This window comes from Onychostruthus taczanowskii, unplaced genomic scaffold (genome assembly GCF_017590055.1).
Source record: "Onychostruthus taczanowskii isolate IOZ18803 unplaced genomic scaffold, ASM1759005v1 scaffold34, whole genome shotgun sequence".
NCBI classification, from domain to species: Eukaryota; Metazoa; Chordata; class Aves; order Passeriformes; family Passeridae; genus Onychostruthus; species Onychostruthus taczanowskii.
The window spans coordinates 3,036,561-3,059,736 of NW_024500794.1; the positions used below are offsets into that span (position 1 = coordinate 3,036,561).

Below are 23,176 nucleotides of genomic sequence, written 5' to 3' on the forward strand. Positions count from 1 at the left end.
GAAAGGTATCATTTATAGTCAGTCTCAAATTTTGGCAGCCTTGCACACCTTCGCCAAGGATACTGGTCAGCATTTTGCTAGACTATAACCACATGATTAGGGAGCTAAATTTTATATTTGAACAAATGCAAGTCAAATGGGTTTCTGAGACATGAGAACAGTGTAAACAATTTATTCTGTGTGGTTATCATACAGTTGACAGGTTCCTTTCTGCTGAGCTATATGTGGACATGTAGACTGAATGCCAGGTAACTACTAAAAAGCTGATTGAAAAGAGGTATAGTGAGATAAGGTATGAAATTTGAGAGGGAGTGAGGAGGCAGGGAAATGCAGCTAAACAATACTGTATTCCAAGCCCTAACAATAACTTAATGTAAGGGATAACAATGGAGCATCAGTTAAAAGTTTAATTTTCCATCTCCAAAAGAGATCTGGGATTGAGCCAAGATCCTTCCTCTTTGGACTCTGAAGCCAGAGAGAGTCTCATTCCACTCCAGAGCCACTGACAACATGCAAATATTGGGGCCAGTCACAGCAGTGAGGTACAGGTGTGAATAATGGCTATGCAACCCATGTTTCTGACATGAATGCACAGGGACTGCCTGAGTGATGGTCACTTTTTGTGCATGTTCTTGGTGAAATTACTTCATCGTCATGGCTTTGAGACTGTTGTTGAAGATGAATATGGCTGAGAAGCAGAGGAAGAACCTTTATTCCTAGAGAAGTAGTATCTAATAGAATGTCAAGGAAATGCTGTCAAGTGTCAACAAGTACCAGACAATGTATCCACTAACAGATATTTACCAAGGAAGAAAGCCAGAATGCTCTGAATACTTTTGTCTTTGTTTCAGGTTTTTGGTTTCACAGAATTGCTGAAAGTGTCAGTATAGCAAATGCATGTCTTCCAAGAGAAGTGACAAAACAGAGCCTCCTTCTAAAACTGCTTCCTTTCCTGGAAGGTGAAAGCCTTCCTAAGCCTGTCCTAACACACCAACTTTCATCATGCTCAGCCAAGGAAGCAGGCTATCACCTGTTTGGAACACTGTAATGTTTTTTTATATTCTCACTTTTGCTGCTTTCTGAGTCATTTCCATTAATCTGAAATTCCAGTCATGTCCCCTCACAGATGTGGCATATACAGGTAAGTCCATGCTGTCAACAGAAGACTAGCACCTGGTTCTAACAAATCCTGACAGGCATGCTGAATCACACTCATCTGTCATTATCACCCAAAATGCTAAGTCTTTGAGTACCTGGGTGCTGTCAGAAATACTGGATGCTGACAGCAGAGAGAAATCAGGTTTTTTAGCTGGACTGTGGCATCTGTGCCTTGCCTTACTTCCTTACTTTGCATTTACCAAGATATTTACAGGATCATTTCAGTACTAGATGGTGAACAGAATGAGACACACTCCAAAAGGATACATAAGAGTGGGCACACCCCGAGCTGCCAGGTGCTTTCTGATGAGCCGCTCGGTGCCGTACCAGTTGAAGCCTTTTGTTGCATACCCAATCCGTGGAAGATGCACTGTTGCTGAGGAGAGAACAGAGACAATAGAAAACAGAAGAAATACTTTTGAGCAGCCTATCTGTAATGGAGATCTCACTTCACTTCAGAAAAAAACAACAGAGAGGTGGAAATCGGTCATCATCTTTAGGTGCAACCACACACGTACGGATTCGCTGTTCTACTGCACGAACACTTACCATTCCTTTTCTTGGCTGCTAAATAAATCTTCTTCAGGCCCTTTTCCAAAGCTGACAGCTTAATGCCAGACAAGTTGTTGGACCGATCTCGGTGCTGAGCTACAATCAAGGCCAGCTAAGGAGAAAACACAATAAATTGAAATACAATCTATATACAGTACTAAGAGACACAGTGACAGTACCGGAAAACTGTATTACTAACTTTTACCTTTAATAAATGAAGAAAAGAACTCATTATCTCTAATATTTAACTGCAACTAACCATGTTCAGTAATCAGTGCCATTATTGCGAAAAAGACATAAGGTTCATTTCACACAGCTTCAAAAACATATGGATAGAGCAAAACAGGAAAGAGCTTCTCATTCTCACCAAATCTTGTCCTTTTTTCCTAGATTTTTTATCATCAATAGGGAATAGCAGTGTTCCTCCTAACTCCAGATCTGTCCAGAAAAGAGAACAGGACAACAATAAAAAATCAGTCCTGAAGAGTAAACAAGCAGTCAATGAAGCAGTAATTTCACTGTCAAATTCTGTATTATTCTCTGAGACTCTATCTCCTCATGATGGTTTCGACAGTCAGATCTTTTGCCCAAGGAAGCAAGACAAACATTTTCCCTTGATCCACCCAATCACACACCCACATCCCAGTTAAAGACAACAAATGGAAAGAGAGACACTGAAATGAGAAGAAGACTTCTGGAAGAAGGAAAATTAGCAGGAAATTAGAAAGATCAACAGGTCCATCTTATAGCAAGATGTCAATTCCTAACCAGCTGCAGGTATCTCAAAACTGTTAATATATGCTCAGGAAAAGATTAGTGCTTGGAAGGAAGCAATGGCTCAGCTGAATGGTGCCTGAGGTGGCCTTCATCCTTCTTGAAAGCACTTTGACAGAAGATGCAGTGCTCTGTCTTATTTAGTGAAAAACACTCTGTGAATGATGTACAAGTTTGGAGTTTTTCCCCTTTTTTATGACTTGCAGGATGGATTGGAATGATCAACCTCTGCACAGAGTTCTCACAGTCCAAACAAGCCAAGTCAAAGTACCCGCTGAAGTACTACTTTTAGAGCTAGAGATGCACATATCCAGAGAAAGAGTAAAACACATGAGTATTGAGGTATCCAGGCACTTCATTCCTGCAGTGTCAGTGAGGTTTTACCCCGTTCAAGTATCTTGGCCTCAGGTAATATTTTAATCTCTTACCTTTCATCTTTCCTGCCATCTCGTATATTTTCCTTGGCTGATCAGAACGAGCCTCTAGAGCAGTGAATAAACCGCCCCTTCCCCAGCGGCCGGAGTCATCTAGAATGAAATAACAAGTTAGATTCCTTTCAGAAGTGACGTTGAGACCACCCCTGCAGGAAAGGCACCTGCTCTGTACACAGACAATGAATGATTATCAAAACCAGATATGACATACAAACTTAAGTCAACAACTATTCAAGAGACTATCCTAAAGGATAAACCTCAGCCCGGGAGAAAAACAAACTTATCACAGTTCCCTGAAAAACCCCACAGAAAAATTCCTTACTGTTCACCAATAATGCTGAAACAAGCACTAACCATAGCACTGAGCATATAAACCTGACAGTATCCTCACATACATACATACATATAGGTACACAGAGCATGCATGTAGCATGTCCCCACACTGGTGCCTTGGGCTTCCCACCCCAGGCGTTTGATATTTGCAGTCTTTCACTTCTACTTGGCATTTGCACTTCAAACATGAGCTTTCATGCACAGTGAAAGCATAAGCCAAAGCAGATGTTGATGTTTTGCTGTAGCCCTGGACAGAGAGCAGCTCCAACACTGCTTCAGGAGGAACTCCTTTTAATGTCTTTAATGCCTTAAAAGAGGGCCTTAACTTAGCCTAACCTAGAGCCTCTGTACTGTCATTGTTGAGAGACAACCACCAAGAAACTCTGACCTCAGTCTTTGGAAGTGTCTGTCTCTCTCTGCTGACCGAAAAAAGAAGACAAATTTCAGTATCTCAGTTTGATTCCTACAGCTTCCACTGTAGGATAAACAAAAGACCCTGCTCTCGAGAACTGTCATCATTTAGCCACAGATATAAAATTTCAAGCCCTACAGGCACCTTTGAAGAGGTTTATCCATAAATCCAGAGCTGGCATGCAAAGACCCTTGCACACCTTGCTAGTACTTATGTGGGTTATACATGCTGGAGTAGAAGCTGTAGTGCCTCTGCACCACTTGAGATTAAGTCAGACTCAAATCCAAATTATTTCAGAATTAGAAACTATGGAACCATTCAGCTCCCTTGTTCACTCCTCCCAACAACAGTCCTGTTCCCGTTGTTCAAAAGTCCCACCTAGGCAATGGACAATGATGGCATCTTCCTCTTCTGCTTGGGGGTGGGTTACATCTCCCATGACGTATTTAATATAGTTCTGGCCTTCATCTTTGTAATCTAAATCCACATTCTGCCCCAACTCATCCTCCTCAAACCCTTCCTCGGAGCCACTTTCCTCTGAAGGAAGGCAGGTAGATGTGTAATGATTGGCGTCCCACCAGGCCATCCTGAAACCGAGAGAAGAGGATGTTCAATGAAAATCAAAGGTGGGGGCACACAGCTTGGTTTAAATAATTTCAGTGAAACACAGGAGACCTAGACCTGCATTCCCTCTGTTCCCACCCCATTTTAGGCCAGAACAACAGTTACCAAAGTTCTTATTTATAACATTAGGAGCCACGTGCCGATGTCATAAGCCAATTGCAGGCATGGAAAAAGTGAGCACATAACAAAGGGCAAGGAGCTACTTGGAGTGGTGAAAAGGAAGAACACCTGGGAAATAACAAGGAGAAAGTTAAGATGTGCCAGAGAGTCACAGATGTCAGAGCAATTTGTAGGAGCCAACTGTGACACTTCAGAAAGCTTCTCCCAAATGCTCATTGATTGTACAGTCAGACACAGGGCTCTTATTCAGGACATCCTCCATGAACTAAAGTAAAGTCAGGCAGGGTATTCAGGAGGAAAGAACCCTTGCTAGGGACTCAAGCCATCTTCCCACCTTCACATCCCCATGTTATGCAGTTTGAGCATATTATTTCCATCAATCAGACACATTCCAAGAATACAGTGCAACAGACACCAGTTCACAAGTAGTAGATGCAATACAAACCATACTTTTTCTTGTGCTCTGCTTCTGCTTTTGCTGCCTTCTTTTCCTCCATAAGCCTTGCCCTCTTTGCTGCTGCTTCTTGGCGCTTCTTCCTGCGAGCCTCCAGCTCCTCTTCACTCAGCAAGTGCTTCCTCCTGACTGACTGTTCCCGAAGGCCTGTGAGAAGGGCCTGGAAAGAAAGAGGTATCACAGAAACAAACTGCTCATCTTAAAGCCATGCCTGATGCCCTCCTTAACCTACATTCCTTTCCCATTTGTTTACTTGTCCACAAGTCTTAATCATCAGAAGTCAACTGTCACATAATACGTGGTTTTGTGACCTGAGTTTATAGAACTGCCCTCTACAGCATATCTCAGATCTATTAGAACTGGTGAATTGTCAAGCCCTGATTCCAGAACCAACTTCAGTACCCTGACATCCAAATCTTTTAACATGCCTTCTGCAAGCTGTAGGTAAAGAGAGAAAACTGCCAAGTTTCATTTTCCACAAGCAAATGAAAGAGCATCACGTTCCTTGTCACATCTGCCTTACGTTTGCTTTGTTCCGGAGAGCTCTCCCTTCCTTACTGGTCTCTTCAGTCAATGCTTTCTGAAGATCCAAAAGCTGATCAAATGCTTTTTTGTCTTCTCTGCTGGGTTCTTTTGAATAATCTTTGCCTTCATACACGTAAATGTGACCTTTAAAAAATAATTTAAAAGTGTGAAAAGGAACTGAAACCTACTAACACCCAAAATGTACAGTGAGATCAAAAATTCTGGCTCTTCTGTGACATTGTTCTACCCTCAGCAGAGAAAGATCTTCACTCCCACAACTTTTTGGTATGACCAGAGTCAGTATCATGTAGAAACAGGAGAATTAAAATTTGCTTCCTCTGACAAAAGCTTTTAATTTAAGATAATTTAACATGTTTAGACTGGCAAGAAGCTTTCTTCCTATTTCATTTAATTAATTATTTTAAATTGTGGTTCCATCACTGTTCGCTTTGGTCATTCCATCTCTGCCACTGGAGAATTCATTCAGCTTTGCTATGTAGTTACAGGCAGCTCTTGAAAAGGGACAGTAAATTTTTGCTTTTGACTTCCCAAATGAAATGAAAGCACAGAACTCTGGCAGCCCAGGGCTGCTGCACACCACGTGAGTTATTTTCCCTATACTTATTACACAGTGTGGTAACACTGCCCCTCTTTTAAGTCATCACCAGAAAATACCACTCTTGGCTAACTCTCAGCAAATAATTACCCATTGCTGGCAACTGCTGCTGGATGGACAATAATTGTCCTGCAGAGCCACATTTCAGCTTCAGTCACAAATCTGTATTTAAGTGCTACAGTGTACCCAGACAAAAATTCAGTCTTTCTCTGGGAAAGAAGATACTGAAAGAGGGAAGTATCCTTAGAATTTACTTTCAGGTAGTATGGGACTATGAAAAACTAACCACAGCTGGGTGAAATTTGGGCTGGAAAGCAGAGTTTTGAAGACAGAGTAGGTTTGTTTTAATTCTATGGACACCATGACTCTGCGTTTCTTACCTCACCTTTTGGATTTTCATAGCCAATAATCCTTTATTTGGAGATAAAAAATTAAGCACCTGCTACGCAACCTTTCCTTAACTTACTAAAACGTCTCCAAAACTGTAGATCTATCTTAATGGTTCTCTGGAAAAAGCAGTAGCTACAATATTAATATTTCCCAATTTCTCAGGAATTTCCATCTGAGGTATTAAATATGAAAAAGAATTCAAATCTCAGCCACAAAAACTGGACAAGTATTGTTAATATTATCTTACAAACAGGCAAATAAAGACACAATAAGCACTCAGAAGTAAAGTTTGTGGATAGGTCACAAACAAAATCCAAGTAACTTGATTACAATTCTGCTTTTCTACTTATTGCCTGAAAAATGCCACCCCTACCTGGGAAGCCTTTTTTACCAGCACTCAAGTGACACAGCTATTTAGATTCTTAACTTACTCTCTGTATCCTCCTCTTCATTCTCTTCCTTTTGTGGCAGCACAGTGTCCATTATCCACTGCCCTCCTTTTGTCTCTCCAAGGATGTTTTCCAGCTCCACATCCTGTACAGTACTTCCCTCAGAGGAGAGCAATTTATCCAGGCCAAATTTCAAGATTTCACTCAGCTTTAACAAAGAGAAGGGGAAGTTCAGTATTATTATCCTCTAATTCCATGTCAATCCCAGTGTCTTGAGCTTCTCAGGCTTAAAAGCAAAGGATGTATGAGTGGTGGAACCTAAGCTTTAAGGCTGCCTGTCAAAATACTTATTCTTTAAGAAGTCCCATTCTCCCAACACCTGACGGGACAAGCTCCAACAACATATCTCCCATAATCATAACTCATCCAGACTTGAACAGTCATTTTTCTTCAGGGCTAAATGACACAATATCACTGTACTGACTGCATTCAAGCAGCTTTCTTCACAGTCAAAAAGGCCAGACTTGCTTTTGCCCTCAACCTGTTTAAAACAAAAGCATAAATACCATAAAAATCCAGGGGGAGAAAAATATCAGCATGGAATTTCCTATGGGCTCAGTTCCACTTCTCCCACAGAAACTTTAATTGCTGAGATACACACAAATGGGGCAGGAAGGGCAGGCAGAGGGGGAAAGGATACACTAAATCCAAACCTCTTCTAGGTTTAGCGGCACACAGGGGATATATTCCCTTAAATGTCACTTCGCTTCATGTTTTGCAGCCAAGTTCTCAACACAAACCTCAGCTTTCAGGTCAGAATTATAAATCATGCCCTGACTTCTGAGACACTGTATTTGCCAAGAAGTCAAAAGAAGGTTGACAGAGTTTCACACTAACAACCAAAAGCTGACTAGGTTATCACCGGACTTCTTATCAGCTCTGTTTGTGACAGAAAAGCACCAGAGACAGATCAGTTAGAGAAACAATGAGTCCAGCTTCCACTTTTTATAATTTCCACTAATTATAATTAAAAAGCAAGTAAGACAAAGAAAGGTCTGTCTTCCCCTCTTCTCCAAGACAACACACCCTTTTTCCACAATGAACACACTTCAAAATTGCAAAAACTGTCTTCAAACATCAGATGCTGTCTGGACCTGGGATATTGTTTTGGTTCCTACATACAAAAGCTGTCATGTCAATGCACAACTATTTGCAGAGGTTCAAATCCGACGTAAACACAGAAACATTCTGGCACATTTCTAAGGTGGTTACTGGAGTCAAATTGAGGATACAACTCTGGTTTACCTGCAACTCTGCTGTTCCCTGAGGCTTGGGCACTCCCAGAGCAAACTGCCCCCCTTCAACAACGGCATTGGTCAGACGGAGCTTCGAGGCAGCTCTTCGGTAAATTATTTCTTCAACTGTATCTCGCCCAATCAAACGGATAATTTTTACAGGCCTTGAAAAGTTTAAGAAAATTCTTATTACTTACTTTGTTTTGAGGTACACAAAGGTATTTACTATCCCCTCACCCACTCCTTTGGTAGGTAAAGAAGGCAAGAAGAAAATTATCAAAAATAATCAGCAGAAATGTGATGCTGATACAATTCTGCTTGACACAGGAGAAATGCTCTCTGCAAAAGTGCAGGCAAACCTCCATCTCCTACTCCAAATTTACAAACTTCCCACCTTAGATACATGACTAGGACAAGATTGTATGAGGCTGCAGTTGGAAAATGAAGACACAAAGTCCTCTCTGCTCCCCTTTGATCTTCAGTCTATCCTCATACTTTAACCTTCCATTGCCTATGGAAGGGGAAAGTAATACTGAGAGGCCAAGAGAGTCAGCAACCAAACCACAAGTAGTAACATTTCTCACTTGTGCTGCCCAATCCGGTGAGCTCTTGCTATTGCTTGCAAGTCATTTTGTGGGTTAAAATCACTATCAGTAAAAATAACTGTATCTGCTGCTGTCAGATTCATGCCAACTCCACCTAAAAACAAAAGAAGGAGGTCATAAAATATGTCACCAACAGAAAATAAAGGAGAAGCTGGAGAATTTATGCTGTGCAAAGTTCTGTCAGATTTGATCAACTGTATCTAATCCAATTGATCTCTCAAACCCAAATCTAAGTCTCTTAAGGATCTAGACAGATGGGTAAGCCTTCCATTTCCAGCTTCCTGCAACAGTCCAAAAAAGAAGCTGTACAATGCAGTGTAACCAAAAAACATAGGGTGTGAGTGAACCAATACAAAAGGGTCTGATTGTCAAAACTGATGAACACAGACATAATTCTTCTGCTGGCAGGCAGATTATCTCTGCAAGGACTGGCTTCCCTGAAGCCCCAAGGGACTGCCCAACTCATGACTTGGCTGCAGCACAGAACCAACTGTAAATATACCACTGAAACAGTGGAAAACACCAAGCCAAACTATACAATAACCAGAGCCCAGGTGTTTATGAGATTTAAAGGTTTTGAGGTTAGAACTTGGGCTCTCGTGAAACAAAAAGATAAAAAAAACCGGTTAATTTTACATTTTAAAATACCTCTACTGTTACCACATTGTGTAGCTCAAGAGGAGACAGACTGCTGCCTTACATTTTCCCCAGCTCATGACAAGACCTTCTTACCTTCCCTGTAATCAGAATATCCCTGCAAGTGGAGACAGTCATGCACCTGAAAATCAGTGTCCATAATGTAACAACAATGGCAATACTGTTAGCACACCTGCTCCCAGCTGAATACAAGATGCTTTGGCCAGACATAACAGTGTGCTGTAAAAAACAACCCTAAGTGTGGCTGGCATGGGAGAGCTCAGGCACTGTGGTGACAGACACACATACTCCTGACACACATCCAGCATTAGGGTCTTCCCCTCACTATCCCTGTGTGCTCCCCGCTGTGCACTGTGGTGCAAGCTCATCAAGACAAGTCTAACCAGAAGCCCAAAGGAAGACCTGGTTCCAGTTTGATGTTTGAGACCAAGCAGTGTGGATTCCTTCTCTGGAGACAAGCAGAAGCCTGGTTCTGCGCTTGTTTGAACAGAAAGACAGGGAGGTTTGAAACTGTGTAAAAGACACAGATCTGCCCAGGGAGTGAAGAGGGGAAGCAGCACAGATGGCAGTCCCATGGAGTTCTCTGCAGCCTTGGGACAGTAAAAGACTCTCGTTTCAGTCTGTCTGAGCACGTCCATGTTCAGCAAATTTGAGAAGCAATTCCACCAGCTTACTTAAAGGAAGTCTGTTCCTGCCTGAAGTCTGATGCTTGCAGAAATAAAATGGTAGTGAGATTCCTTAAGCTCAAACTGGCACAGAGACAGGCATTATGGAACTTGGAGTAAAATAAACTCAAGAGGCTGCAATATGAAAAGGATCTTGGCATCAGCTGTCAAAAGGAAAGCACAGAAACCAGATGTCCTAGATGAGAGACCCAAGTTCAGGATGTGTCCTGTCTCCCTCAAAAATCCCCCACACGAGCAGGCTGCAGAATTCAGAATTCCCTGAAACCCTGCCAGAGGGAATAAAATAAGAGTGCAGAAGCAAGATGGGTTGTTTGTCTCTCTTACTTACCTGCTCTGGTGCTCAACAGGAAGATAAAGATGGGCTGCTGGCCGAAGTTCTTGATGGCAAGGTGTCTCTCCTCACCCCTAACCGAGCCATCCAGACGCTCGTAGCTGTAGCCTTTCCAAACAAACAGCGTGAATGTTTCTGAAACTTTGCCTTTGCTCTTACCCTCTTACCTCATTCTCTATTGTCTCACTGCTGTCCTGAATCTTTTTGTGCCATATCCTTCTGGCTTGGTTCTCATTTAATTGCCTTCAATTCCTTCATTTTTTCCCAGTTAAACCTCGTATAAACTGAGGTAATGACCCTGACTTCCAGATTGACTGTTGGTAAAAAGTAATTTAGCTGAGTCTGAAGCAGAGACTCTTAGCATTTAATTTACTGCTTGGAAACACAACAGGAAAATTCAGAGCCCAAGTAAAAGAACATTAGCACACAGTCCCATTTCAGACTATGCTGTGCTGGCTGTTGGCCCCACAAAGCAGGCCAAGAACCATCAGATCCTCCTTATCCAAACTCCCACGGCCTTCAGTGTGCTTTGCTGTGAGCATGCAGTATGGGATATGGCACTACATTTGGCTTTATCCTACATTATTAGTTGTCCAAAACCATAAACACCAAACAAAAGCCTCTTTCATGGGAAATCCTAAGTAGGCATGGAGCCATGTGGATTGAAACAAAAGAAAATGTCCCAAGAACACATTGCTAACCTTGCCAAAAATGGTCTGATCCAACCTGCCCTCAGACATGTTGGGGCCCCACTGTCAACAATTGTTTTAATCAAAAATTAATTTCCTGGTGTAACTGTGGCTCAGTTTGTGTTTTGTGGTGGACAAAATGAATCCAGAGCAAGCCTATTGCCTTTACTGAAATTACTTCAGGACACAGGTACACAATTGAACACAGGTATATAATGAAACATTGCTACACTGCCATTTGTTAGCTCCAATTCATCAAGGCACAAAAGCTACTTTGAAGAACACTTAACTGCCAGCTCATTTCAGGAAGCTGGTAACAGCAAAGAGCTGAACTCAAGACTCTCCAACTCACAGAGCTGCTGCAGGAATATGGTCCCTATCTACTAAGAACCAATAAATCTTCATCACATTTCTTTCCCCATCCCAGACAGATCAACCAAAATCACAGGAACAATATCTGGCAGAGATCATTAGGATAAGGCCTCTCCTATCAAAGTGTGCACAACGTACCTCTATAGTCCATGTAGTCCTGCAGGATATCAAGTAGTTGTGTCATCTGAGAAAAGAGCAACACACGGTGGCCTCTGCAAGAAGAACATGAAATCCTGTGATGCTCAGCATACTGTGACAGCATTTCACAGCCTGCTGGGGGTCACAATAGCTTAACCAGTCATTATCAGTCCCTGTTACACAGCAAGGCCTCCCAGAATCACAGCCTGTTCCCTCAGCACATTTTCAGCTCCACATCTAAATGTAATCAGTTAAGCTTTATCTGCCTTCATCATTTGCCATGTCCAGGGTGTGGAGCCAAGAGAAGTAACAGGGCTCTGACACAGATCTGCTGCTGGCTGGATGCACGCTGGCAAAGAGCCTGTCTAAAAGGACCCCCAGCTTCAGCCTAGCATGATGAGGTCTTCTTCACCATGTGAGAGCTCTCAAATCACACACTACAATGCATCTGAAATTCTAGGAAAATGTAATATCAGCATCTCTGTAACAGCAGAACACTTCCTTCTCCAGCAAACAACCTTCAAAGATCAAGCTCTACCTACAAAGGGTGTTAAGAAATCAACTCTCCTCCCTCCGAGCCCTAGGCCTCAGACAGTGCTCTATTTAAATCAGACTTCACCCTAAAGCAGAACACAGACATTTCCCAGTCCAGAACTTCCACAGGGCTGGTCCTGCAGCAAATGCATTCAGTGGAGAGGTAGCCACTCACAAGGTGCTACACAGCAGGACAAAGACAACAAAATCAATCAGAACTCCACAAGGGCTGTCGAAGTTCTCTTTTTTGGTCTTTGGATTCCAGGCTCTGAACTCACCAGACACAACACAAGGGGTTCTGAACATCAATCCCAAAACTTCTGAAGTTTCAGCTTATTCTTGGGTTTTTCTTCTTCCCATTTGCCATGGACTGTGCCTCCCAGGCTAACAAAGGCATGCTAGCACAAAGGAACTCAACCGAGGCATTAGAAACCACTCTCAGTAAACTCACAATCAAAGCAGATATGCTGAATACCAAGTCACATGGTTATTGTCCCAGGTTCTCAAATATGGCAAATATGAGAGCATGTGAGAGAGCTAGTCAAGTGCTTTGAGAAATGCTTAAAGGGAAGCTACAAAAATCTTCAAGGTTCTTCTGCCATCTCCAGTACAGCTTTTTTTTACTTCTTTCAGGTAGTGAGTAATGTGGAATAAATAGGTCAGTGCTTGTGTTGTGATGAACAACTGCTCAATCTACGGCTAAAAAAAGTAGTTTGCTTTCCCAGCTTACTTTTTCTCCCTATGCCAACCCCATCCCAACATGACATACCCAGCGTACAAGAATGAAAGGAGCTTATCCAACAAACACATCTTGCCACTGGCTTCAACAATATGGTCTCCAATCTCAAAGGGTTCTGGCTCAACACCTGGAACAGAAAGGAGTTTCAAAAGCAGAGTTAAAACCACAGAAACAACAATTCTGTGTAAACCTCAGTGCGTCTGCATGGTCGCTTTTGCTGAGCAGAGTGACACACTGCTTTCTTGAGAAGATGGAGACGGTCCTTCTCTACCTCCAAATGACACCCTCAGTAGTTCACAAAGCATTGTGATTGCTTAGATGACAGAAGACATAGAAATAGAAAGCTGCAGTCAGAAACTCAGACTTCACATAGTCTCCTAGTTTATTCGTCATTATTGATGAACTGTCATGTGTTGGAACTGGTCACAAACTCACAGCTGCTACTGATTCAAGTACAAGAGTGTTTATTACTTGCTTCTTCTAAGCATTACACTAATAATAGAAAACCACTGTATAAATCAAGAAAGTGCTTTTTCTGTTCCAAAAGAGAACAGTGCTTTCCTACCATTGAAGAGGTATGGGTGGGCAACACACTTCCGAAGCTGAATTAAGACATTCTGGAGTGTAACCTTCCTTCCCATGTCATTTTCAAATGCATCTGGAACAAAGAGCAGAGAAAGAAACAGAGCAGGAAAGCCCACACTCCATTAATGGTTGTGACTGGGAATGTCTTGTACTAAGCACTGCTCTGAAGTGCTTCAGCACTGGAGTATTTCTCTCTGTGAATCACATCTGGATTTGAATTTCCCATCTGTTTTCATGGGCCAAAACAAATTTCCCTCCCACTTTTTGGACAAGCTTTTAGAAATAAGACCTTGATAAGCACTACTTTGCCTTGTCAGACTCACTGAACTTTCTGGACTCCCTGGAAAATGTCACTGTAATTTTTCTGAGTGAAATCATCAACATAAGTGAAAGAAATTTGGTGCATTTCATTTGCATTTTGAAATATACACAAAGCACAGTCAGGATCTCCTGGGCAACAAGATCTCCTTGTTGCATTTTTGTGAGGAACAAACAAAAAAAAAGCATGCACATATGCTGACTACAGTAGAAGATGAAGTTTCAGATTTCTGGGTGATGTTCATGCAAACTGCTAGAAAGCCCTAGAAGAAGAAAGCATCTGCAACTCCCCAGTGTGAATTTCCTTACAACAAATAAGCACTAACAAACCACATGATGGTGGTGGTTGCATTGTCTACATAACCCTGCAGTTTCCCAAAAAACTCCTATCTGCATCCAGTAGGTTGAAATTTGCTTTATGGCATGTGTGCTACTATTGGAAAATTTGTAGAGAACCACAGATTTCTTGTACCACCTTTTTGTTTGAATACAAAAACATGCAATAGAAGCAGGCTTACCTTGTGATAAGTATTTTTAATTACTTTAATTACTTTGAGATTGCCCAAAGCAGATCCTCAAGATGAACCTTCCTAGCTTACAATACTTGAGCAATAGATTATGTCTCTTATTTTACCATAAGCTAAAACCAAAATTAAGCAACCCAAATTTGGCATATTTATTCTGTACATATTCCGCAGATCAAAGCAACTTCTGCTTCTTTACAACAGAGCATGCATGTACAACAGGAATTAGTTTGGTTTTTAAAAATAATTTATAGACTTCAAAATGCCCAGTTACCTAGATCTTTTGTCAAAATGGCCTTGTAGTACTTCTTCTGCAGAGCTGACATTCCATGGTACAGAACCACTTCCACCTTCTTTGGCAGCTCTGCAGCCACCTCAGATTTGACTCTCCGAAGCAGAAATGGCTGCAGAAGACTGTGCAATTCTTTGGCTAGGCAGAGGCAGGGAGGAATTTAAAAAAAACAGCAAACAAACAAACAAACAAAAAAAAAAACACAAAAAAAACCACCCAAAACCAGAGGAGAATACTGTGTTAAAGGTAAGGAATTTAAACAATACCTTCAGAAGTACACTTTCAAAATAAATGTAAAAGGAATCTCACATCTATTGGTGAAACCAAGCTACATTTTGCAAACAGAGAAACCAAAACATAGCTGCATACTTGCAACACTTGGGACTACATTGAGAAAGCTCTTTCCTTAAAAGTAATCATTAGTTTTACTGGCTTTGTTTTAAAGCTTGTTACCATTAAAAGAAGGCAAATAAAGAGGACACAACATGGTTGTTTCCTAGTCAAGATAAAAGCTGGTTCTGACTGAAGTACAGTGTTGCTTATTACTGACCTGGCTCACTCTCCTTTTCAATAGCTTGGTAATACTCAACAAACTCTTTCACTTGGTCCTGGGGAAAGATGTCAGGTTCAATAAGGCTGAGTAAGGAGTACAGTTCCTGGAGGCTGTTCTGGACTGGAGTGCCTGTGAGTAGCAGGCAGAAGCCTACTGAGAACTGAATAAAACAAAATATTAGGAAAAAGTGTCTGTAATGAATAGTTAGTTAATATACAAGTCCACCTACACCACTCCTAGGCTTAACTTAGAAGATGAGTGCCAGCACAGAACTGCTCGCAGAATGCTGCAGATTTGCCAAAACCATCCAAACATGAGGTATGGTGTGACAGTCAAACAGCTCCAAACTGACAAGGCTGGCACCAGTGCAAGGAATTCAGTGTAAGCAAAATAAGAACAAAGTACAAAACTGACTCCATTAAAATGCTCAGGTCCATGCAGTCTACAGTCTAATACTGCACACTAGATGTTAGATAAGGAGGGATAACTGGAAAATGCAGTTGGAATAGGGCAGTGAAATGAAACTGCATCAGACTAAGTTCCATTTCTGTTTGCTGAGCAACTCTGACAAACACACAAACACTATCAGGTGCATGTTGCTCACAGTAATCCCCATAAAAAGATTTGAGAAATATGTTTAATTTTGGAAAGATACAAATTTCTCACAAGTTTGGTAATAGAAAACAAGTTAGGAGGAGAGATGAGGTGAATCCCATCTATTTTTTTTTGTGGTTATAACCAAAGCTCCTGAATTACAGACATATTAATTACATATGGACAATATGTTCAGAATATATAAGACTTTCAGGAATTCAATAAAACCCCCTCTTTTCCAAGATGTATTGTAGTACATTGTTGCTGATGCCAGCACACACCAAATGCTGATGTTTCACTGCCATGACAAGAAGTGCAGCCTTCACTCAGGCATTTGTGCTACTCTGGCTGGGAGCTTTGGAAGCTGGAGCAATTCTCCTAATTTCTGTAAACAAGGGTGGCTCCACTAAATGGGACAGTGGAAGTCAGTAGTTGAAGACTTGAGGTCTCATGAGCTAGGCAAGGGCTCCTTCACCCTGCCCGAGCTGGAGATGGCCTCTTGTTGCTTAGGTCAGCCAGACATCTACTTCTGCAGTAGCACAGCTGTGGTGCAGCACCATGTCTGGCTGCTTTACTTTTTTTCAAGTCTTTCAAATTGCTCCAACATGGCAAGCCCAAACATGAAGCAGAATCAGAGGGAAGCTGCAAATACTGCCCACTGCCATGCAAAGCCAACAAGGCCTTTATCTCTCTGCCACTAAATATGGGAATCTTTTCTCCAGCTCTGATGGAAACAAGTGATGATTCACACTGATTCACAGAGAATCTGAAAAGGGAAAAGTCTTAAGGCACTAGAAGATAGACGAGTTACTTTACCTCAGAAAGTGTCTTGTAAAGCAGAGAATTTTGATTTTTCAGTCTGTGAGCTTCATCTACAACCAAGGCAGCCCAGTTAAAGCTGAACAAGCAAAAAACAGCATCTTCAGTTAGGGGCTGATAGTTCATTCTTGTAAGTACAGAAAGACCAAAGTAAGTGGTGGCTCTACTTGTCTCAACTTAAGGTGGGGTCCCATCCCATGAACAACAAGCAAACACCAGAAGTGGGGTGAAATTCACAGGTACCGTTTTTGAAGAGCCGACAGAGGTTTTTAACTACAGTCTGGGTGAGTTTTTTCTGAAGTCAAGACTAACAAAATTCACTTGAATTTCTTGCTTCTCTCTCCACCCGTTACCATCAGGAAAATGATATAAGCACAAGTTTGCTGAACATTCAGGTCTCTGATTTGGAAAAAGAGACATGAAACTAAGCCCTAGCACCTGTGCAACAACGCAGCAACGATCAGGAGGCAGTGATGGAAGAGTGATCCCAAGGCTTTTGCAAATCACCCAAGACAGGAGCTTCAACTTATTCTGTGTTCATACAGGTCTACGCAGAGTGTGCTCCAGTAGGCTGCAGAATCACTGGTGATCCAGTAGATCCACTAGGCTTAATTGAAACTCCACATCTTCTCAACCCTCAGTGTCTGTGCCTCTTTATCACTAGGGTTTCAACTTCCATATCAGAGTCATTTCCAGGGGAGAGAAAGCATGAACCTCTGTCTTTTGTCACCCACACACTTCTATTCCCAGTGGAACACATCTGAAATCACAGTGACCTACATTCTTCCTAAAAAGGCTTTTTGTTTGCCTTGATTTCCCTCTCTGTATATCAGAGAGGTTCTCAATCGCCAGAACAATCAAGTGTCATTACTCTTATTCTGCAAGCTCAGGAGCTGAATTGCCAAAGGGCTCTGCACTGTGCAGCACTGCAGAAGCTCATGTGCAGAGCAGTCTTATCCCTCATCTATTCCATTAGAGCATGGCTCTTGCTCAACTCATTTGTGCTGTTACATTGCTTGTAAGGAGTTGTGGTGGGGAGATATCTGATAACTCTGACCCTCCTTTACAAAGTGCTCCAAATGCTCCCACACAGAACAAGGTACAAATGATTAGCAACCACTTTATTTCAAAAGGAAGACTAAAGGGCAAAACCCTAAATTTGAGTGACATGGCTTTGAAGTTATTTATTAGCTTTAGAAGTAGGAAATTACTCTGTAGCTGACATTTCTGTGATACTAGGGCTGGCTGCTTGCTCTCCCTGGGTGCTACATACCTGGGCTACACTTTAAAATAAACAGAATAATATGCAGCAATGCAGAACATAATATGAAACTGTAAGGACAATACAGTCATGGCTACCTTTCATTAGACCTGGCTTCTACCATGATGTGCAGCACAGTCTGCTACTTCCAGTGGCCAAGGACAGGTGCTTTGCTAAAAGACAAGGGGTGCCTGCCCACTGTGGGCCTGACTGGTCCCGACAGACACAAAATTGTGCCAGTGGGGGCCACTGGATTTGTGCTTCTACAAAGGTACTGAGCCATTCAATATGTATAGCTGCCCCCAGCATTTGTCACAACACCACTGCAAGGCACTGGCACTACTGCTAAGAAAAAAGGAAAATTCCTCCCCATTTCAAGTGCAGATGCCTGTGGAATTCTGCGTGACCGTGACAGTACCTCCTACAGGCTGAATTCCAGCTGAATAATCAGTCTTTGTAGAAGGCATAATGCTTCACAAGGCCTCCACAGTTCTGACTGGAGGCAATAAACTTCAGGACATAAGACATTATCACTGTTATATAATGCAGGTCAGTTTCAGTGAATGTTGCAACTAATACCTTTATAACCTGAAGCTCTTGAGGATGTCCTCTGCTGGACTGATACTTAATGTACTGCTGTAAGTCACTATGTGTCATATAGCTTTGAGTTAACTGGCTTGAAAACTGTCCTTGGGGGAAGTTCACAATTGTTTTAGCTGAAATTAAAGACTGAAAGTCGGAAAAGGCAAAGTTCTAATCACAAGCCAAGAACATCCCTCTCTCTTGTGAAACAGCACAGAATCTTGTACATACAAATATCCACTTAAGAAATCGTTGATAGATATCCAGACTTAAATTTGAAGAAATTAAAACCACACTCACGACTTTAGAAATGCTGCATCTTTCAGGCAAATCTGCAATGAAAAAAAATGAACTGTGATTTATGATTTAATTAAATACATCAGTTAAGAAACAGAGCATTTTTCTGTCTGCTTGCAAACTATGGTGAAAAGGTGCAGAGTGGAATGAAGGCACTTACTACCTGAGGAAGAAAAATGACAGCTACATGACACCTTCAGCATGTCATGGTTTAACACCACACACCCTCTCACTCACGCTCCACCCAGGGAGAGGGGGGAAGAGAACTAGAAGGGTAAAAGTGAGAAATCTTATAGGCTGACAAGGCATGAACTGGGTGATACAGAGGAATCAAAAAGGCAAGGAAAACTTGAGCCCCCCTTTCAAGTGACAGACATCACGTACCTCGTATGTTGTCAGGAGTGCATGGAAGTGAGAGTGCCCTTTCAGATTCTTCTGCAGTTTGGGTCGCTCTTCCTTGCTGCCTACATATGTTATGAAAGAAAGACCTGGAGCAAACCTGTTGTTAAGAGAAAGACAGAGCAAAAACAGTGAGCCAAGCTAAGTCTTTTCATGTGTTTATGACCCTGGACCTCATTACCAAACACAGCCACTGCACAGATGATGAGAATTCCTATCCAAACACCTTACACTCCTGTGAGATGTGTCTGGCTCTCGGCTTTCCAATCTCACTCCTTCATAATTTTCACCTCAGGTTGGCACCTCAGCTGTTAGCTCTGGTTTGGACAAGTCCTAAATAAACCTACATTCTTTTAGCTGTAAGAGTCCTAGGCAGACAACTGAAAACCAGTCTCATGACCTAACGGCTACTCTGAACTGAAAAAAGTTCATAAGAAGCAGGTGAATGAATACAGTTGGCCCAGATGAGGCCAAATAATTGGCCTGGATCATACTAAAATAAAGACAAAAATGTCTGCAGCAAAGAGGTCCTAGTCAGGACCTCAAAAATATATTCTCTCAGTCAAAAAGCAGATAAAACCAGCTCCAATTGTTGGACCATACAATTCTTCCTCACTTAATCCCACCACCGCTATTTACCTAATATTCCTTCTGGAAAGCTGCAGTGCTGCTCTATGAAGGAATACACTTTCTCCCAACTATTCCAACCCAACGTCTATCCAAATCAGGCCAGCTCACTTCAGAATGTAACCTGGATGACTTCAGATGCTGAGAGACAGCATCAGCTGACAGCCACAAAGACAGACTTCTGTTCTAATCTTTAACTTCTAGTCCTTCCTCTTTTAAGGAATCTGTGGGCTACAGACCACAAATGTACATATTTCAGGCACAGCAGCCTGTCACCCTGCTACACATCAGCACTGTCATCCCAGTGAGGATGGGCTGCATGCACAGGTGTGATGTATTTTGTGTGCATATGTGAGCATGCCCCCCAGCGTGGGTCTTACCTTTTACTGTGAAGATTCCTGGCTGTCTTCAGCAGATTTTGCCTGAGAGAGGCTAAGCAGGGAGGGTTATAAATCAATAAAAAGCAAGGAGCTAGTGGAGGCATTTGGACTGAAAGTCAGCCAATAATATAGGATGGATGGATTTATGTATACCACAGCATTGTAAAGACTATGCATTAACTGAATAGTCTGCATTGATTTGTTGGTTTAGTAGCAGCTTCCCTTTTTACTTTCTATTCCTTTGAAAGAATAAAAAGAAAGTGTTGGAGTGAGCACATTTGAAAACAATTTTTGCAATCTTGCAACTTGCAAACTTTGCAATTGCAAGTCTGAGCAGTAATATTGTAAGCCAGACAATTGTTAAAACTTACCTTTCCACCTCTTCCTTCCAGTTGCTCAGAACTGACAGAGGACAAAGTATCAGAAATCTCTCTTTGTTGGATAACTTTTTTGTCAAATAAAGAAGTAGAGAAATGGTCTAAAAGGCAAGGAAAATATTTTTTTAATAACAAGGGAAGGATTCAACCCGATAGCCTGATCCTACAGAAGGTGTCTCCTTGTTGAGCTTTGCACTAGTTTCCATAGGTTCATTATCACAAATCAGAGTTAACAGAATATCAAGTGGGATACAGACAAAAAGGCTTAGATGCTAAAACATGACCTCAATATATGAAGTCCCTTTCTTGCACAGTCACAAACCAGGTCTACCACGCATCACTTTCTAAAACTATTTGTAATTTAAGACCTATTGAATAAAATCAGCTGATCCAAAGCACAAAATTCATTTTCCAACAAAACTTAAACCCACTGAAAAACTTGGAAAAAAAAATCCAACAAACCTCTGAAAAAATTAGACATATAAATTTTAATCCATGTGTTGACAAACATAAAAATCTCCTTCATGCAAGTGCATCAAAAGGACATTATTTTCCCTGTACTGGCTGTGTATTGTGCCTTCAGCTCTGCACACTATGAATTATGCATTAAAGTGTTTGGATAAAATGGCCACTCCTCTTTTTACAAAACCCTGAAACCTATTTAGAGTTACACAGGACTTAACTCAGGACTTGGTTTAAGTGGTTAAGGACTGAAAGAGACAATGAGCTCTCACTTGAATATGGAATTCTGAAGGGGTGGGGGGGGAATCAGGGCACTTTTTATTTTTCATTCTGCAGAAACATTAGGCTAAAAACCCAAAAATTAAAGCAAAGATCATTTTCCAGAAGAAGAAGACACACCTGACAAGTCTTCCCAAGGCCCATCTCATCCCCCAGGATACAGCCATGCTGGACTTCATAGCATTGCACCAGCCAGTTCACACCTTCTAATTGATAGGGACGAAGTTTAATGCCTGGGAATAAAGTGATTTGTTACACTTACAGTCACCAGTGCACTCCATACACACACTAGACAGAAACAGGTCTTGCCCAGAACAGGCTTTCCTGAACATCTCCCTTACAGGAAAAGCACAGCAGCCTTCAGAAGCTGTTTTACCCTCCTGGACAGCAAAGACCCCGATGTTATAGCAATTAAATTAAAGCATATTCAGAAATTTACAACAAAATGCCCTGAGCCATTGCAACAGGTCTGTACAAGGAACCTGATCTAATAATTAGATACTTTGAAAAGGTACTTTGCGTTCCTTGATTTTCAACCTGAATCACTTTTTAAAATATGTAAGTACTAGAGCCAGGGACACACTTCAGGCTACCAGAAATGTTTGTCACAATCTATTATTGTAGGATAATAATTTCTCAACAAGATGTTTTCCAGATTTTCTGTACTTAAAGCTAAGGCAGACCTCCACTATAGGCCACTGTGACTACTACCATCATTGCAATCCTTATTATGGGGCACAATATGTCAAAATGGATACAAAACAAGACACATAGGAGTTGTCAAGACCTTTCCTTGTACTTGGACTCAAGTGATGTGTATTGTGGCATTGCTGCCCTCTCCTCTCTGGGAAAATGTGCACACTGTAGCATGAAGAAACTCACCAGCCTGCAGGATACACAAACCTAAACCAGTCGGGGGACTGAGGAAAGAACTTCCAGCAGCTAAGGAAAATGTGTGGGCAGGATTGCCCTGGCATTGCCCTTTAACATCACCCTCCAGGCAGTGGAAAGCATTTTAATTCACGCCCGTTTAGAGGCCACTGAACAGGTCAACCCTTGCTCATGTTGTCCCGAAGCCAGAGCTGCCTGAAGCTGTGCAGAGGCACCAGGGGGGTTAAAGCCGAGCTCAGCCCTGGCCCAAACACCCACCCAACCACAAAGGCAAGGACAGGGACTGCAGCATCCGGGGAAGGCTCGCACAGAGTGGAGAGCATGGCAGCAATGCCATCTCTGCAACAACTGCAGGTCACTTTGAGCACTTTATTTGCACTTTTATTTATTTCCAGCCTGAGGGCTGTTAGTACAGAGCTCAGACAACTACAGCTGAGAGAACTGGGGTTGTCCAGGCTGGAAAAGTGAAGGCTTCCGGGTGACCTAATTGAGGCCTTGAAGGACCTGAAGGGAAATTACAGGAAAGATGGGACAAGAATATTTAAAGGAGCCTGCAGGGAGAGGACAAGAGGGAATGTGTTCACACTGAAAGAGAGTCTATTTAGATTGGATATTAGGAAACAATTCTTTACTGTGAGGATGGTGAGCCACTGGAACAGGTTGCCCAGGGAAGTTGTGGATGTCCTATCCCTCGAAGTGTTCCAGGCCAAGTCGGATGGGACTTTGGGCAACCTGGTCTAGAGGGAGGCGTTCCTGCCCATGGCAGGGGAGATGGAACTGGATAATCTTCAAGGTCCCCTTCCAACGCAAGCCATTCTATGAGCTGGGCAGCGCGGGGCAGCGCCAGGCCCCTCCGCCGCCTCCCGCCATCTCTGACAGCACCCACACCCCTACGGCTCCCTGCCGACCCTTTCCCCGGGCTCCCCGCTGACCTGTCAGCCCCCACCGCTGCACGTCCGCCTCCTGCACGCCCGGAGCCCCGGCCCGGGCGCCGCCAGCGCGGCGGAGCGCCAGGAAGAAGCGGGACATGGCGGGACGTCAGTCACCCGCACCGCAGCTCCGTTCCCGCCGCCCGAGGCCGGCTGCGGGCGGGGCCAGCCCCAGCACCG

The 23,176-nt window shown here is 42.5% G+C and overlaps 1 protein-coding gene across 2 annotated transcripts; it reads right to left on the reverse strand.

The window, feature by feature from the left end:
• CHD1L (chromodomain helicase DNA binding protein 1 like) lies at positions 1–23,135 on the reverse strand. 2 transcript variants are annotated; one of them, XM_041411077.1, is made up of 23 exons: positions 23,000–23,135; positions 21,297–21,409; positions 20,430–20,536; positions 19,037–19,151; positions 18,656–18,687; positions 16,510–16,591; positions 15,097–15,154; positions 14,529–14,684; positions 13,393–13,485; positions 12,858–12,954; positions 11,555–11,628; positions 10,353–10,463; positions 8,661–8,775; positions 8,087–8,240; positions 6,824–6,989; positions 5,385–5,530; positions 4,858–5,021; positions 4,042–4,250; positions 2,913–3,011; positions 2,078–2,148; positions 1,708–1,822; positions 1,426–1,534; positions 1–731 (listed from the first exon to the last, which is right to left on the reverse strand). In XM_041411077.1, exons 1-23 carry the CDS (start codon positions 23,094–23,096, stop codon positions 653–655), a joined length of 2,562 nt encoding a protein of 853 aa, XP_041267011.1. In that variant the 5' UTR covers positions 23,097–23,135; the 3' UTR covers positions 1–652. The 2 variants fall into 2 exon arrangements, with proteins under 2 accessions (XP_041267011.1, XP_041267010.1); XM_041411076.1 differs by having other exon boundaries at positions 15,097–15,259.
• Between the last annotated feature and the right edge of the window lie 41 nt (positions 23,136–23,176).

Excerpts from the sequence above, each read along its gene's own strand:
- CHD1L (XM_041411076.1), bottom strand. The coding sequence starts at position 23,096 with ATGTCCCGCTTCTTCCTGGCGCTCCGCCGCGCTGGCGGCGCCCGGGCC. Across the intron at positions 14,685-15,096 it reads TGAAAAGGAGAGTGAGCCAG|CCAAAGAATTGCACAGTCTT; the intron begins GTCAGTAATAAG and ends GCCTCTGCCTAG. Across the intron at positions 5,531-6,823 it reads TGAAGAGGAGGATACAGAGA|GTCACATTTACGTGTATGAA; the intron begins GTAAGTTAAGAA and ends TATTTTTTAAAG.